General features: G+C 38.2%; 1 protein-coding gene across 1 annotated transcript; it reads left to right on the top strand.

Moving 5' to 3' along the window:
• Positions 1-1,797: 1,797 nt before the first annotated feature.
• LOC109867339 (troponin I, cardiac muscle-like) lies at positions 1,798-9,679 on the top strand. The gene is made up of 9 exons (XM_020456452.2): positions 1,798-1,849; positions 3,626-3,657; positions 3,766-3,769; positions 3,876-3,917; positions 4,538-4,669; positions 5,550-5,639; positions 6,006-6,176; positions 6,490-6,580; positions 6,935-9,679. The coding sequence occupies exons 2-8, from the start codon at positions 3,647-3,649 to the stop codon at positions 6,574-6,576; spliced, it is 537 nt and encodes a 178-aa protein (XP_020312041.1). The 5' UTR covers positions 1,798-1,849; positions 3,626-3,646; the 3' UTR covers positions 6,577-6,580; positions 6,935-9,679.
• Positions 9,680-14,150: the final 4,471 nt, after the last annotated feature.

Below are 14,150 nucleotides of genomic sequence, written 5' to 3'. Positions count from 1 at the left end.
CTTTATAACAGGGGCGGTGGTGATCTTTATAACAGGGGCGGTGGTGATCTTTATAACAGTGGCGGTGGTGATCTTTATAACAGTGGCGGTGGTGATCTTTATAACAGGGGCGGTGCTGATCTTTATAACAGTGGGGGTGGTGATCTTTATAACAGGGGTGGTGGTGATCTTTATAACAGTGGGGGTGGTGATCTTTATAACAGTGGCGGTGGTGATCTTTATAACAGTGGCGGTGGTGATCTTTATAACAGTGGGGGTGGTGATCTTTATAACAGGGGCGGTGCTGATCTTTATAACAGGGGCGGTGGTGATCTTTATAACGGGGCGGTGGTGATCTTTATAACAGGGGCGGTGGTGATCTTTATAACAGTGGCGGTGGTGATCTTTATAACAGTGGCGGTGGTGATCTTTATAACAGTGGCGGTGGTGATCTTTATAACGGGGGCGGTGGTGATCTTTATAACAGTGGCGGTGGTGATCTTTATAACAGGGGCGGTGCTGATCTTTATAACAGGGGCGGTGCTGATCTTTATAACAGTGGCGTTGGTGATCTTTATAACAGTGGCGTTGGTGATCTTTGTAACAGTGGCGTTGGTGATCTTTTTAACGGGGTGGTGGTGATCTTTGTAATAGTGGCGGTGGTGATCTTTATAACGGGGCGGTAGTGATCTTTATAACAGTGGCGGTGGTGATCTTTATAACAGTGGCGGTGGTGATCTTTATAACAGGGGCGGTGCTGATCTTTATAACAGGGGCGGTGGTGATCTTTATAACAGGGGCGGTGGTGATCTTTATAACAGTGGCGGTGGTGATCTTTATAACAGTGGCGGTGGTGATCTTTATAACAGTGGAGTTGGTGATCTTTATAACAGGGGCGTTGGTGATCTTTATAACAGTGGCGGTGCTGATCTTTATAACAGTGGCGGTGGTGATCTTTATAACAGTGGCGGTGGTGATCTTTATAACAGTGGCGGTGGTGATCTTTATAACAGGGGCGGTGCTGATCTTTATAACAGTGGCGGTGGTGATCTTTATAACAGTGGCGGTGGTGATCTTTATAACAGTGGCGGTGGTGATCTTTATAACAGTGGCGGTGGTGATCTTTATAACAGTGGCGGTGCTGATCTTTGTAACATTGTTTGGTGTGCAGCTCTATGTATTTCACATAAGGATTACCTGTGTTGAAAGACATTTCCGTTTTAATTGTATTCTATTACACTGCATCTCTGTTTACAGTATGATACAAGCCAATCATCCCTGTGTGAAGCACTCATGACCCTGAGCAATGATTTCTAGCTGGACCTTGTGTCTAAGAATCTATTTTGCTAGAGAAACTGGCATCAGATGATGGTTCCATGTTTATGGTCTTACAACAGGTGGTCTTAGATATCAGACTGTTCTGCCAGTTTGTTAGAATTATTTATTATTCAGAAGTAGTTTCATGGTACTGTGTGTGTGTGTGTGTGTGTGTGTGTGTGTGTGTGTGTGTGTGTGTGTGTGTGTGTGTGTGTGTGTGTGTGTGTGTGTGTGTGTGTGTGTGTGTGTGTGTGTGTGTGTGTGTGTGTGTGTGTGTGAATGTGTGTGTGTGTGTGTGTGTGAACTGTTTACAGCTTTTATATGTACATCATCTGGGAACGGATGTATACTAGGTTGGGGAACAAAGAGCGATGCATTCTATTAAATGTTAAATGTCAGGACTAGGAGAGGCGTTGCAGGGGGTCTATTTTAGTGAGCCATTCACACGAGGCTTTCAATCCATAAATCTATCATCTCAAATCATAAAATACTTTTTCCTCTCCTCTGTCCTCTGACACTCCTCTCACTCTCTCTGATTGTCCTCACCTTGAAGGTAAGTTTGATACAATAATCAAGTAATAGAAATACGCTAAATTAAATGGGTATTGTGTAAAGTTATGTATTTGAATTTGGAAGAAAAAATGTAAGTAAATCAGATTTACATTAAAACTTAACGGTAAAACGTCTGACATTACAAGATACAGTGGAAGAATGGAGCCCAGCCGTAGCTCCTGCATAGTAACGTTGAGACAGAAGTGCATTTGCCTGGGTGTGTTACAGGCTCTCTCTCTACACTGTACAAATGTGCTGAGGCCGGTGGACTAGCCTTTGTTTTAATGCCGGGGACTAGTGAAGATTGCATATCATTGTGACCAGCTGTGACACGGATACTGCTGCTGCTGTTCGTATTTACGTCATGGAATCTGTGTTATGCCACTACTTTTGTTGTGTATGTGTGTCTTCAGAGCAATCGTCCGATTGTGTGTGACTTATTTTCTCCCTCTCTGAGCCAACACCATGAATGACTGACTGATTAGATTTTTTACCTTTATTTAACTAGGCAAGTCAGTTAAGAGCAAGTTCTCATTTACAATGACGGCCTACTAGGGAACAGTGGGTTAACTGCCTTGTTCAGCGGCAGAACGGCAGATTTTTACCTTGTCAGCTTTCGGTTACTGGCCCAATGCTCTAACCACTCGGCTACCTGTCACCCCAAAGAGAAAAACATGTAACCTGAAGCTTATACACACCCCAATTGCCAAAAGTCTGATGGCAGGTTACAACCACTTCACAGCTTGAATCCTCTTTAGTGGTCAAGAATCTGGGGTCAAAGGCCATACTTCCTCTAGTAGTTTACCTTGACTTGAGCACACCGCCAGTCATGGACAGGCTTAGCTTCATAGGCTGCATATTTTGCATTTAGGTTTCATTATACTGTCATGCTATGGTACAGAACCTGTAATTCTCATGTCTCATTCTATCTACACTCTTAGAAAAAGTGGTGCTATCTAGAACCTAAAACATTTCTTCAGCTGTCCCCATAGGATAACTCCTTGAAGAACCCTTTTTGGTCCCAGGTTGAACCCTTTTGGGTTCGATGTAGAACCCTTTCCACAGAGGGTTCTACATGAAACCCAAAAGGGTTCTTTCTACCTGGAACCAAAAAGGGTTCTCCTATGGGGACAGCCAAATAACAAGATTTAAGATAATAATAATAAGATTTTTTCCCTGTCAGCCATGTATTGTAAGGTTCTCTCTGCTATATTTCAACACCAGCTGCCATGTCCAACAGGGAAGCTGAAAGGAGAGTCACATTAAATCTGTTTCCTACCAGAGACAGAAAGAAACAGAAGAAAGAGAGAGATGGGAAAACAGCTAGATCATCCTCAGTGTCCTGCCAAAACCTCTTTCCTGTCAGGTCTTCTATCGACAGGCCTTCTATTGCCAGTCCTTTGACTGGCATAACCAAGGCCACAGCTGCTACTTAATGTCTATCTGGGCCAAAGGAAAGCACGGGAGAAATGTGCTACGCAAATATAGCCAGACAGGAGCTCTCACACAACCTTAGCCCTTGATAACAAAGAAAAGTATTATCCCATGGTGTGAGCACACTGACATTTTGTCCCCATCAAGTCCTATGAGGCAACCAGGCCTAACTGTAATCATTAAATGTATTATCCCATGGTGTGAGCACACTGACATTTTGTCCCCATCAAGTCCTATGAGGCAACCAGGCCTAACTGTAATCATTAAATGATCTGTGGGAGATTACTGTATCAGCATAAATGTTCCATAAAGCTTGTAACGCTTGTTTGAATTGGTTCCTCAGGTAACCTGACCGACAGTAGCCATGTCTGAAGGGTGAGTAGTGACTTTAACCTCTTGATCCAAAGCTTGGTCAAAATATATGTCATGTACAGTCAATTAACTGCTCTTGTCTTATTGTTGTTTTACCAATGGTGGAAAAAGACCGGTGAGTACCTTGTCCTTTATCCACATCAACACATCTAAAGCAGTTGCTTATATACAGAGGTCACTGGTGTATATTGTCTATAGTGAAAATGTTTTGTCTCTTTCAGAAAAAGACAAAGTATTCGGCAACACGCCGGCTGCTCCTAAAGGTAGGTTTCACTCTCAGGCCTTGCTGTGTTGATGACGGTAGTAGGTTGATGACAGAATTCACAGAAACAAGGAGGCCTTAGTTATCTGCATGTGCCCCTACAATAATGGATACACATTGAATCCTGAGTGTTAAAGACTCCAGGTCTTCAGACATGGACCTGCCCTTTGAATCCCTAGGTTGTCCCTTTATTTCAACTTCCTGGCTGCTTATTGGTCCTTCGAGCCGGATATGGACAACCAATATTTGGGGTCAACTGCTAATTTAGAATGGGAACAACTGCTCAGTTACCCATACACACACTTAGAAAACAGTGGAAATGGTTCTATATGGAATCAAAAATGGTTCTACCTGAAACCAAAAAGGAACAGCCGAAGTACTATTTAAGGTTCTAGATAGAACCTTTTTTTCTGAGAGTGCAGCTACACCTTTTATTGAGAATGGATTCTAATACATGATAAGCATAATAAGGCAGTGTTAACTTCAATTGAAAAGAGATGTTTACCTGTTTACCAAATGCCACATTAAAAGTGATTAACTGTTGGTGTAAAACACAAATCTGTGTCATTCTGTGAGAAGGAAAATTGGCAGGGGTTAACTGCTGCTGTTGTCCTTCCTCAGACCAAACTGCTGAAAAAGGCAGGGATAATGCTGGTGGCTGAGTTTGCGGACAAGAAACGTGAAAGAGAGAGTGCTCTGAATGAGAGAGCCCCACCCCTCAAACTGTCTGGCCTGTCTGTGCAGGAGCTACAGGTAGGCCTTAATATATCTATAATACTTAATGTATCTATAATACTTAATATATCTATAATACTTAATGTATCTATAATACTTAATATATCTATAATACTTAATGTATCTATAATACTTAATGTATCTATAATACTTAATATATCTATAATACTTAATGTATCTATAATACTTAATGTATCTATAATACTTAATATATCTACAATACTTAATGTATCTATAATACTTAATATATCTATAATACTTAATGTATCCATAATAATTAATGTATCTATAATACTTAATGTATCTATAATACTTAATGTATCTATAATACTTAATATATCTATAATACTTAATGTATCTATAATACTTAATGTATCTATAATACTTAATATATCTACAATACTTAATGTATCTATAATACTTAATGTATCTATAATACTTAATGTATCTATAATACTTAATATATCTACAATACTTAATGTATCTATAATACTTAATGTATCTATAATACTTAATATATCTATAATACTTAATGTATCTATAATACTTAATGTATCTATAATACTTAATATATCTATAATACGTAATATATCTATAATATGTAATATATCTATAATACTTCATTTATCTACAATTCTTAATATATCTATAATACACCATATATACTATAAAATATATTCCAGTATATCCATCCATATTAGGAGGTGGTTAAATAGGCAGAGAATCCTCCATGCAAATATTTTACTCAACAAATCTGCTAATATAGAATTTATAGAATTGTCTATACACTATAAGTTCTTTCTTTTGCAATTGATTGGCTAAATATTTTAAATAATCTGTCATTTCAATAATATCGTTATCTGTAATGTGTTTTCTACATGATATCATATTTTTGCAGGACCTTTGTAAAGACCTACACAAAAAGATTGATATCGTAGATGAGGCACGATATGACATGGAAATCAAAGTGGGGAAAAATGATTTAGAGGTATGCTATGTTCTCTGTTATTGTGTTTGATATATTCACCCAACCATAAACCTGTCCACAATGATGACTCATCGTCTAGAATGTATTTTACAGTAATTAAATTATTACATTCCTAGCTAAATTAAATAAAAAAGTGGTGAGAGTGTACACCCTTGTCTTGTGCCTCCATGAGAAGGAGTATTCCTAATAATTAACAGCAATAGCAATTGACTGATTGGACACATGCTAGATAAGCTAAAATTGGACTTTATTAATCCCTTTAAGGGAGATCCGATCTGATTGCACCAGCCATACAAACAACACCAATAAATACACAACAAAAATATCAGACACTAAAAAGCAGCACATCATCAACGCTGTCCACAGATTAAGTCGCTGACCCAGAAGGTCGATGAGATTAAGGGGTCAAAGAAGCCTACTCTGAAGAGGGTGAAAAAGTCTGCCGCCGACGCATTGTCGGGAGCCGTGGCCGACACTGGCAAAATGAAGGCTGACTTCACATCCGGCCTCAAGAAAGTCAAGAAGGAAGAGGAGAAGGTTTGTTTGTTTTAAGACAACAATGAGGTCTATGGTTGTCCCAAATGGCACCCTATTCCCTATATAGTGCTCACTGGTTTAAAAAAAAGTAGTGCACTATATAGGGAATAGGGGTCAAAAGTAGTGCACTATATAGGGAATAGTGGTCAAAAGTAGTGCACTATATAGGGAATAGGGGTCAAAAGTAGTGCACTATATATGGAATAGGGTGCCATTTGGGATGTAACCATAATCTTCCAAGGGTCCATGAAAAACAGAAATCTGATAGTATTTTTCGAATCAAACCTAATAACATGATATCTGGTCTCCTCAGAAAGAAGAGGTGACTGACTGGCGTAAGAATGTGGATGCCATGTCTGGCATGGAGGGCAGAAAGAAGCTGTTTGATGCTGGAAAATAAGCAGGTATTGATTATGATTAGCAACATTAGCTAAATGACACTTTAGGACATGTGTCAAACTAATTCCCCGGAGGGCCAGGTGTCTGCGGGTTTTCACTCTTCCCTTGTACTTGACTGAATTACAGAATTAAGGTCACTAATTAGTAAATAGCTCCCCTTACCTGGTTGCCTAGGTCTTAATTGAAAGGAAAAACTCTCAGACACTAGGTCCTCCATGGAATGAGTTTGACACCCCTGCTTTAGGACAATGGAAAGTGTCTTTTGCACTTATGATATATTGTCAAGGAGTGCTTAAATACTAACCTTCTTCATTTCATTCTTATTCTCATCTCTAATCTCGATTCTAATATTATTGCAGGGTCATGTTGTACCACCATTAAGAGAGAAGTATGCCAAGACTGTAAGAACCCACAAAGAAGAGAGAGAGGAGGTCAGTTCTAGATGAGATGTGAATTTCATGTTGTGATATGAAATGAATTTTATAAAGAATCATGTCAACCATGTCAATTTTACGTGTGTGTCCCCTGTTTAATGTGATATGAGAGTTTGCTAGTTCACAGGGAATATTGTTGATATTATATATTGTAGATATGTTGTAGATAGTTGTGTTATAAATTATGTGTTGATAGAATCAGTTATTTATGATGTATTGGTAGTATCCCTTATGTAAAAACCACATGATTTCAAGTGGAAAATCACATGATTTCAAGTGGAAAATCACATGATTTCACATGTGAAATTTCCACGTTTCGCAGATGTAAAAGTGGTATGAACTATGTGGTTTTCGAACACTTCACATATGAGGATATTTCACATAAAATTTCACATGGATTTTCACGTGATCACATTATCTTTCACATGTGAACCAATGTGGTTTTGGAACACTTCACATGTGATTATATTTCACATGAAGTTTCACATGTGGATTCAAATGTTCAATTTTTCACGTGAGATTTCACAGGTGATGATGCCCTGCATACAATAATTTGTCACAAAATAGTTGCAGTGTTTTCAACTTACATATTTGACACACATGATTATATTGTGCATGTTTATTTCAGTGGAGGGGAGGACGGCTCATAATAACAGCTAGAACCATGGAAACCATGTGTTTGTTGTTGATACCTTTCCACCTATTCTGCTCCAGCCATTAACACGTGCCCATCCTCCCATCCTCCCCAAGTATGGTGCCACCCAACCTCCTGTATGTTTATTTATACAGTAATTATTATTCAACATGTCCTCACCTTCCTGCCATGCCACCATGTCCGTGTCAATGAATGATTTCACCTGTATTCCTACACGTTGGACTTTTAAGTTAATCTTAGCTTTGCATAATACACTCAAGAAAATCTATTATATTTATCATAGTGATTCACCAACATCAGACAACTATACAGAAAACCCTCAAGTTGCTGAAATGAGTCAAGTAAATCAATGATGAGAGAATAGTCAGATTAAATGATAACTAAAATCTTAGTTATGCAGAGATGTATTACAGGTAATTAATGTGTAGGGGGTTTCTGAGAATGGTACAGACTTTGTGGTGCAGCAGAAAGATCAGCGTAGCCCAATTCCCAGTTGGGGTCATATTGAAAAGTCTACTAAGTGATCATGTAAAATGTAATCATTTTTCTATTGGTGAAAGATTTTTGCACTATTTCAGCTGAGCAGCGTACCATTTACCTTAACCCCCCCTACCATTTAATTACTTCCCTAACAAACAAAAATGTGAAAGGTACAGTTTCACATGTGAAACCATGTATATTACATTTAGAGTTCATAATTTAACACCAACTTTTCACATGTGAGGAGAATAACATTTTGTGAAATTTGCAGTTCCACATATGAAAACATTTTCACATGTGAAAATTAAATTCAGCATTTTAATGTGAAAAACTTTCACATGTGTGGAATTGCATTTTCAATGTGAAAATCGAATTTGTCACGGTCTTCATCGTTGACTTCTATTTTAGGATAATATGATGATTTCACTTGCCCGAGGTCATTCATTATCCACCTACAAAACATTCTCAGTCCACTCCTTATACGTGTATGTGGAATAAGTACTAACTAAGTGTACGGTCATGTGGTTCACTAGCCTGTTCCGATTCTGTATAGCAGAATGTATAGCCAACCCTTCTATTGTTGTCATGACATATGAGGCAAGCTGCATTGCATTAAACCTCTATCTTACTTTACATGAGTGTTTCCCATCCCTGGTCCTCCAGTACCCCCAACAGTACACATGGTTATTGGGACCCTGGACAAGCACCCCTGATTCAACTGATCCTCAATGAGTTGAATGAGGTGAATGAGGTGAATGAGGTGAATGAGGTGAATGAGGTGTGCTTGTCCAGGGTCCCAACATCAATGTGTTGGGGGTACTGGAGGACCTGCATATGTGGAATTGCAAGTTCACATGTAAGAAACATTCACATGTGAAAATTGAATTTGCAGTTTTACATGTGAAAAACGTTCAAATGTTATCACAGGTGTAGTGTCATGGCATCACATGTTGAAATTTGCATCCTCATGTTGTCACATTTATTTCACTTGAGATCATGTTTTCACATGTGGAATTCATGTGTTTTTCCGTAAGGGATGGAAGTTCTGTAGGTGGATGGATAACTGTCAATATCATCTGAATAGATATTTCAGGTCAGAGCCAGGAATGTGATGATATTAACAGTATCTGTACAGTATCTGAAAAGTTGTATATTTTCAGTTGATTTAGCAAAATAAAAAAAGACGATCGATACTGAGAGAGTGAAGCCAGGTTATTTTGATGTACAGACTTGGTGTAGCCTACATACATTTAATTTGACTGAATGTACAGACTTGCTGTGGGCTACATTCAATTTGACTGAATGTACAGACTTGCTGTAGGCTACATTAAATTTGACTGAATGTACAGACTTGCTGTAGGCTACATTAAATTTGACTGAATGTACAGAATTGGTGTACACACTGCTACATTTGACTGAATGTACAGAATTGGTATACACACTGCTACATTTGACTGAATGGTTTAAAAGTGATTTATTTATTTGATATGAATGTAAATGCCACTCAACTATTTAATAAATAGAGCTTGATAGTTTTGCAGTCTGGTGTCTCACTTTTTATTACTGTGGAAAGGTGGCTGCTGCGGGTGTTTGACAAGTTCCAGAACAACATCCTCTCATCCCATCTAGGGCTGAACACTGGAGTGTAGTAGGGGACCTGCCATTGGGGACTGGGGGAGTTCTACACTCATGATATAGTGTTTAGATGTTATATCCTGGTTCGTCAGGACAGTGGGTTTATTTGAGTTGTCCACTCACAGGAGTGACTGAGGTCATACAGTAGTTATCCTATTGTCTAGTTATCACATTGTCTAGTTATCACATTGTCTGGTTACCATGTTGTCTAGTTATCACATTGTCTAGATATCCTAGTGTCTGGTTATCATATTGTCTGGTCATCTTATTGTCTAGTTATCCTACTGTCTAGTTATCCTATTGTCTAGTTATCCTAGTTTCTAGTTATCCTATTGTCTAGTTATCCTAGTATCTAGTGTCATGATGTTGGCCTGGGGGTAGGTTTATGACAGTCATAAATACTACTTTCGCCCTTTTTCCTCTCTCTACTCTACTGATGTTACATTTGCAAAACCCTTGGTTAATAGAGACTCTGGGAACATCAGAAGGTTGGGGGAAATGAACTATATTCTGGTAATCCGACCAATTGAACATATGCGGTAGTACTTAATGATGTCAGTTCGGTTGTCATCTGAGACATTCTCATCAATGATAAGATGACATAAACTCTACAGTGGAAAGTCTACACATCAGAGTTATCGAATTCACATGGAATTGTTCAATTTAAATGTTTGAATATCAAATTATTCGTGATGGGATGAAATGTGATTTTAGCTTCTAAAATGTGAGATTTGGGTTTTCATAAGGTAGGGCTCTGCTCAATCAGTGGCCCGCCTCTGTGAAGGGACATGGGCTATAAAACCTTTCAAGCACGCCCTCCTCTCCCTTCCTATATAAAGCCTTGACGACAATGTAACCTCCTGTTCCGAGGATGTGAGGACGACGGTCCGATGTCAGAATGGTTCAGATAATAACTACAGAACGAAGCCAACATCAGCGTGAGCTTTGGTTGCGAATGGTATGGACTGTGAACTCTTATTCACTACAGAAGTGATACCTCCTAGCCGTTGAGTTAGTAACAGCAGCTGCAAACGCAGGTTAGGAAGGAACAGAAAGAGTATTCCGTCTACCACACAACGACGTTACTACAATGTATCCAATTTACCAGCAGAGACATTCTTCACAGGACAAAGGACTCGGTTTGGCAACACGGCCTTCCATTTACCACCAACCTACCGAAGCGCAGCTCAGAGTAAATATTTATTGCATTTTCCTTTTCCAAATGGGCAGTAATTTAGAATGCATAAGATATTGTATTTACAATAGCACAGCTTCGCCCTTTGTTCCTCAGTCTTCCCACTCTTTCACTCAAACCCAGCCCATTTGGATGAGACTGAATTAAGGTGACGATTAATATTGACTGCTATTGATGTAAAATATTACTAGGTCTTAAAGAGTTTATTTGGAAGACAACAGCTCTATAAATATTATTTAGTGGTGCCCCGACTCTCTAGTTATTTACATTTACATGATTAGCTCAATCAGGTAATATTAATTACGGATAAATTATTTTATAGAATAGCATGTCATATCACGACACTAGTTATCCTATTGTCTAGTTATCCTAGTCTCTAGTTATCACATTGTCTAGTTATCCTAGTGTCTAGTTATCTTAGTGTCTAGTTATCCTAGTGTCTAGTTATCACATTGTCTAGTTATCCTAGTGTCTAGTTATCATAGTGTCTAGTTATCACATTGTCTAGTAATCATAGTGTCTAGTTATCCTAGTGTCTAGTTATCATATTGTCTAGTTATCACATTGTCTAGTTATCACATTGTCTAGTTATCATATTGTCTAGTTATCATGTTGTCTAGTTATTCTAGTGGCTGGTTATCCCAGTGTCTAGTTATCATATTGTCTAGTTATTCTAGTGGCTGGTTATCCTAGTGTCTTATTATCATATTGTCTAGTTATTCTAGTGGCTGGTTATCCTAGTGTTTAGTTATCACATTGTCTAGTTATCCTAGTGTCTAGTTATCACATTGTTGACCAGTGAATAGCTCACTCTTCCAGGTTTTCTTCCTGCAGAAAAAAAGGTAAGTTTGTTTAACATCCGATGTGGCATGGGAGCATGCTCTGAGATCAGATATCAAGATATGAAGTTAATTATGTATCATTATGTACATGCAGGTTCATATTTCTTATACTATATTTAATATTAAAAATTAAATATTGAATATCAATATATATTTTAATATGTCATATTCACAATTGACTAATGTCTACCATTGTTATGTAGACACATTCTGGACAAGAAAGATATTTAATAAAAATTTAAAAAAATCTTTAGATCTTTCCGAAATAGGGCAGATGTACAGTATGCCTCTCAAAAATATATTTCAAGTCAATTTCTTTTAACAATCTATAGTATTCAGGTATGGCCTGGTGCTAATTGAAAGGCTAAGTGCCTGCGTTTTAGCATACCATGACTTGAATAGTTCACATATTTACCTTCAGCTGCATGGGCATCACTCAGCCAGAGGCTTGATATAGGAGCAATACGTAGGGTTTTGAAGCTGAAACCGTATTCTATTCTACGTGCACATGCCTTTGGCAATTAGTCCAAAAATAAAGTCATAGTTGATGAGTTGAGGCTACAGACTAATTGATCTGATTCTTAGGTTCAGATATGTGTATACTGTAATTTGTCTTCAATGCAAGGAAAATGTTAGTTATTTTAATCTAATTAAATCTAATCTAAATTGTGGGCGTTTGGCAGTTTTTCAGGAAACTAAAGGATAATCCATCATGTCTGAGGCCTATGATTTTTACGTGTTTTTAAAGGATATTTTTATTGCACAGAACCTGTTTCATCATTAACTCATTGTTTATTTCTCCATTGTTCTCTACGATCATGTTCTTCACAGACCGGGGCAAAAATCAATTATATCAACCTATCATTTCATAATTTTGTTACACATAATTGCTGGGGAAAAAAACATTGTTTTATGGTAAAATTATGTACATTAACTTGTCAGTGATGTCGTGTTAGGTATGTTTAAAAAAGAAAAACGATGATACAGTATGGAGAAAATAATAAAATAGGAGATAACAAGAATCCTAATTATAACAGACAGTAAACAAAAACAAGAGGTAAACATGACATATAGGGATAATTCAAAGAATTCTTAATTAACCTCTATGTTCACGTAGAAAAAGCCGAAGATCCCGCTGACTGGCTCTAAAGCTATTTTCTTCCTCAATCCTGAGTGGTGCAGCGGTCTAAAGCACTGCATCTCAGTGCTAGGGGTGTCACTACAGACCCTGGTTTGATTCCAGGCTGTATCACAACCGGCCATGATTGGGAGTCCCATAAAGCGGCGCACAATTGGCCCAGCGTCGTCCGGGTTAGGGTTTGGACGGGGTAGACCGTCATTGTAAATAAGAATTTGTTCTTAACTGACTTGCCTAGTTAAATAAATACTTTAAAAAATCCCAACAGCTATACAAGACACACACACATTCAAAGAGATCTCAGGAGGCCTAGGACATCAATTATATTGATAACATGTCTTTATTTGATAGGAGTGGTACTTAGTGGCATAAGTCATGCATTGTTATATTATAATTATTCATATTCCTCCTGTTATTTCAGACCAAACTGCTGAAAAAGGCAGGAGTGATGCTGGTAGCAGAGAAAAAGAAGAAGAGGCTCTGGGTGAAACAGTTCCTCCTCTTAAGTTTTCTGATTTGGCTCTGGTTGACCTAAAGGTATGTCCCAGGGGTCATAGGACAATGGTCATAGGTCACAGGGGTTGATTGACTCAATCAATCATGAGCCTAACTGGAACATAATTGACAGGATGCAATACTTTGCCTGTCATCCTATCTAAGTTCTGCACGGGCACTGTGTAGAGAACTGCACCATAAGATCAATGTTGTAGACGAAGAGAGGTATGACATTGCAATGAAGGTGTCCAAGAATGACAAAGAGGTACTTATTTACATGTATATGTAAACATCTACATACACAAACTCTGTGTAAAACACTACAGCATGCATTAACATGATTAATGCTTTGTATAGGCTAGGGTTTGGTATTTATATACCTAATATACTTTATTATGCTATATTTGCCAAAGATTGAGAATCTGAATCTGAAGATAGTTGAGCTGAAGGGTAAAAAGAGCCCTACTCTGGAGAGGGAGTATCAGCTGAAGCCATGATGGAGGCCCTGCTGCCAGCCAATAACTACAATAATCAAATAAGAACTGTCTTATAAATGAGGGATATTTTAAATGATGACACCTCTATAGATAGTTAGCTAGCTACTGAAACAGATTGTCGTGTTGCTATGTTTTTGGGGAATAACACTGCTTGCATCCATCCATCAGCCAGCTAGCTTTTCTTATGACCAGCACTGTCCAGGA

The sequence above is a fragment of the Oncorhynchus kisutch genome, linkage group LG22 (assembly GCF_002021735.2).
Source record: "Oncorhynchus kisutch isolate 150728-3 linkage group LG22, Okis_V2, whole genome shotgun sequence".
NCBI lineage: Eukaryota > Metazoa > Chordata > Actinopteri > Salmoniformes > Salmonidae > Oncorhynchus > Oncorhynchus kisutch.
The sequence above is the reverse complement of the archived record's forward strand: the minus strand, read 5'-3'. Positions and strand labels throughout refer to the sequence as shown.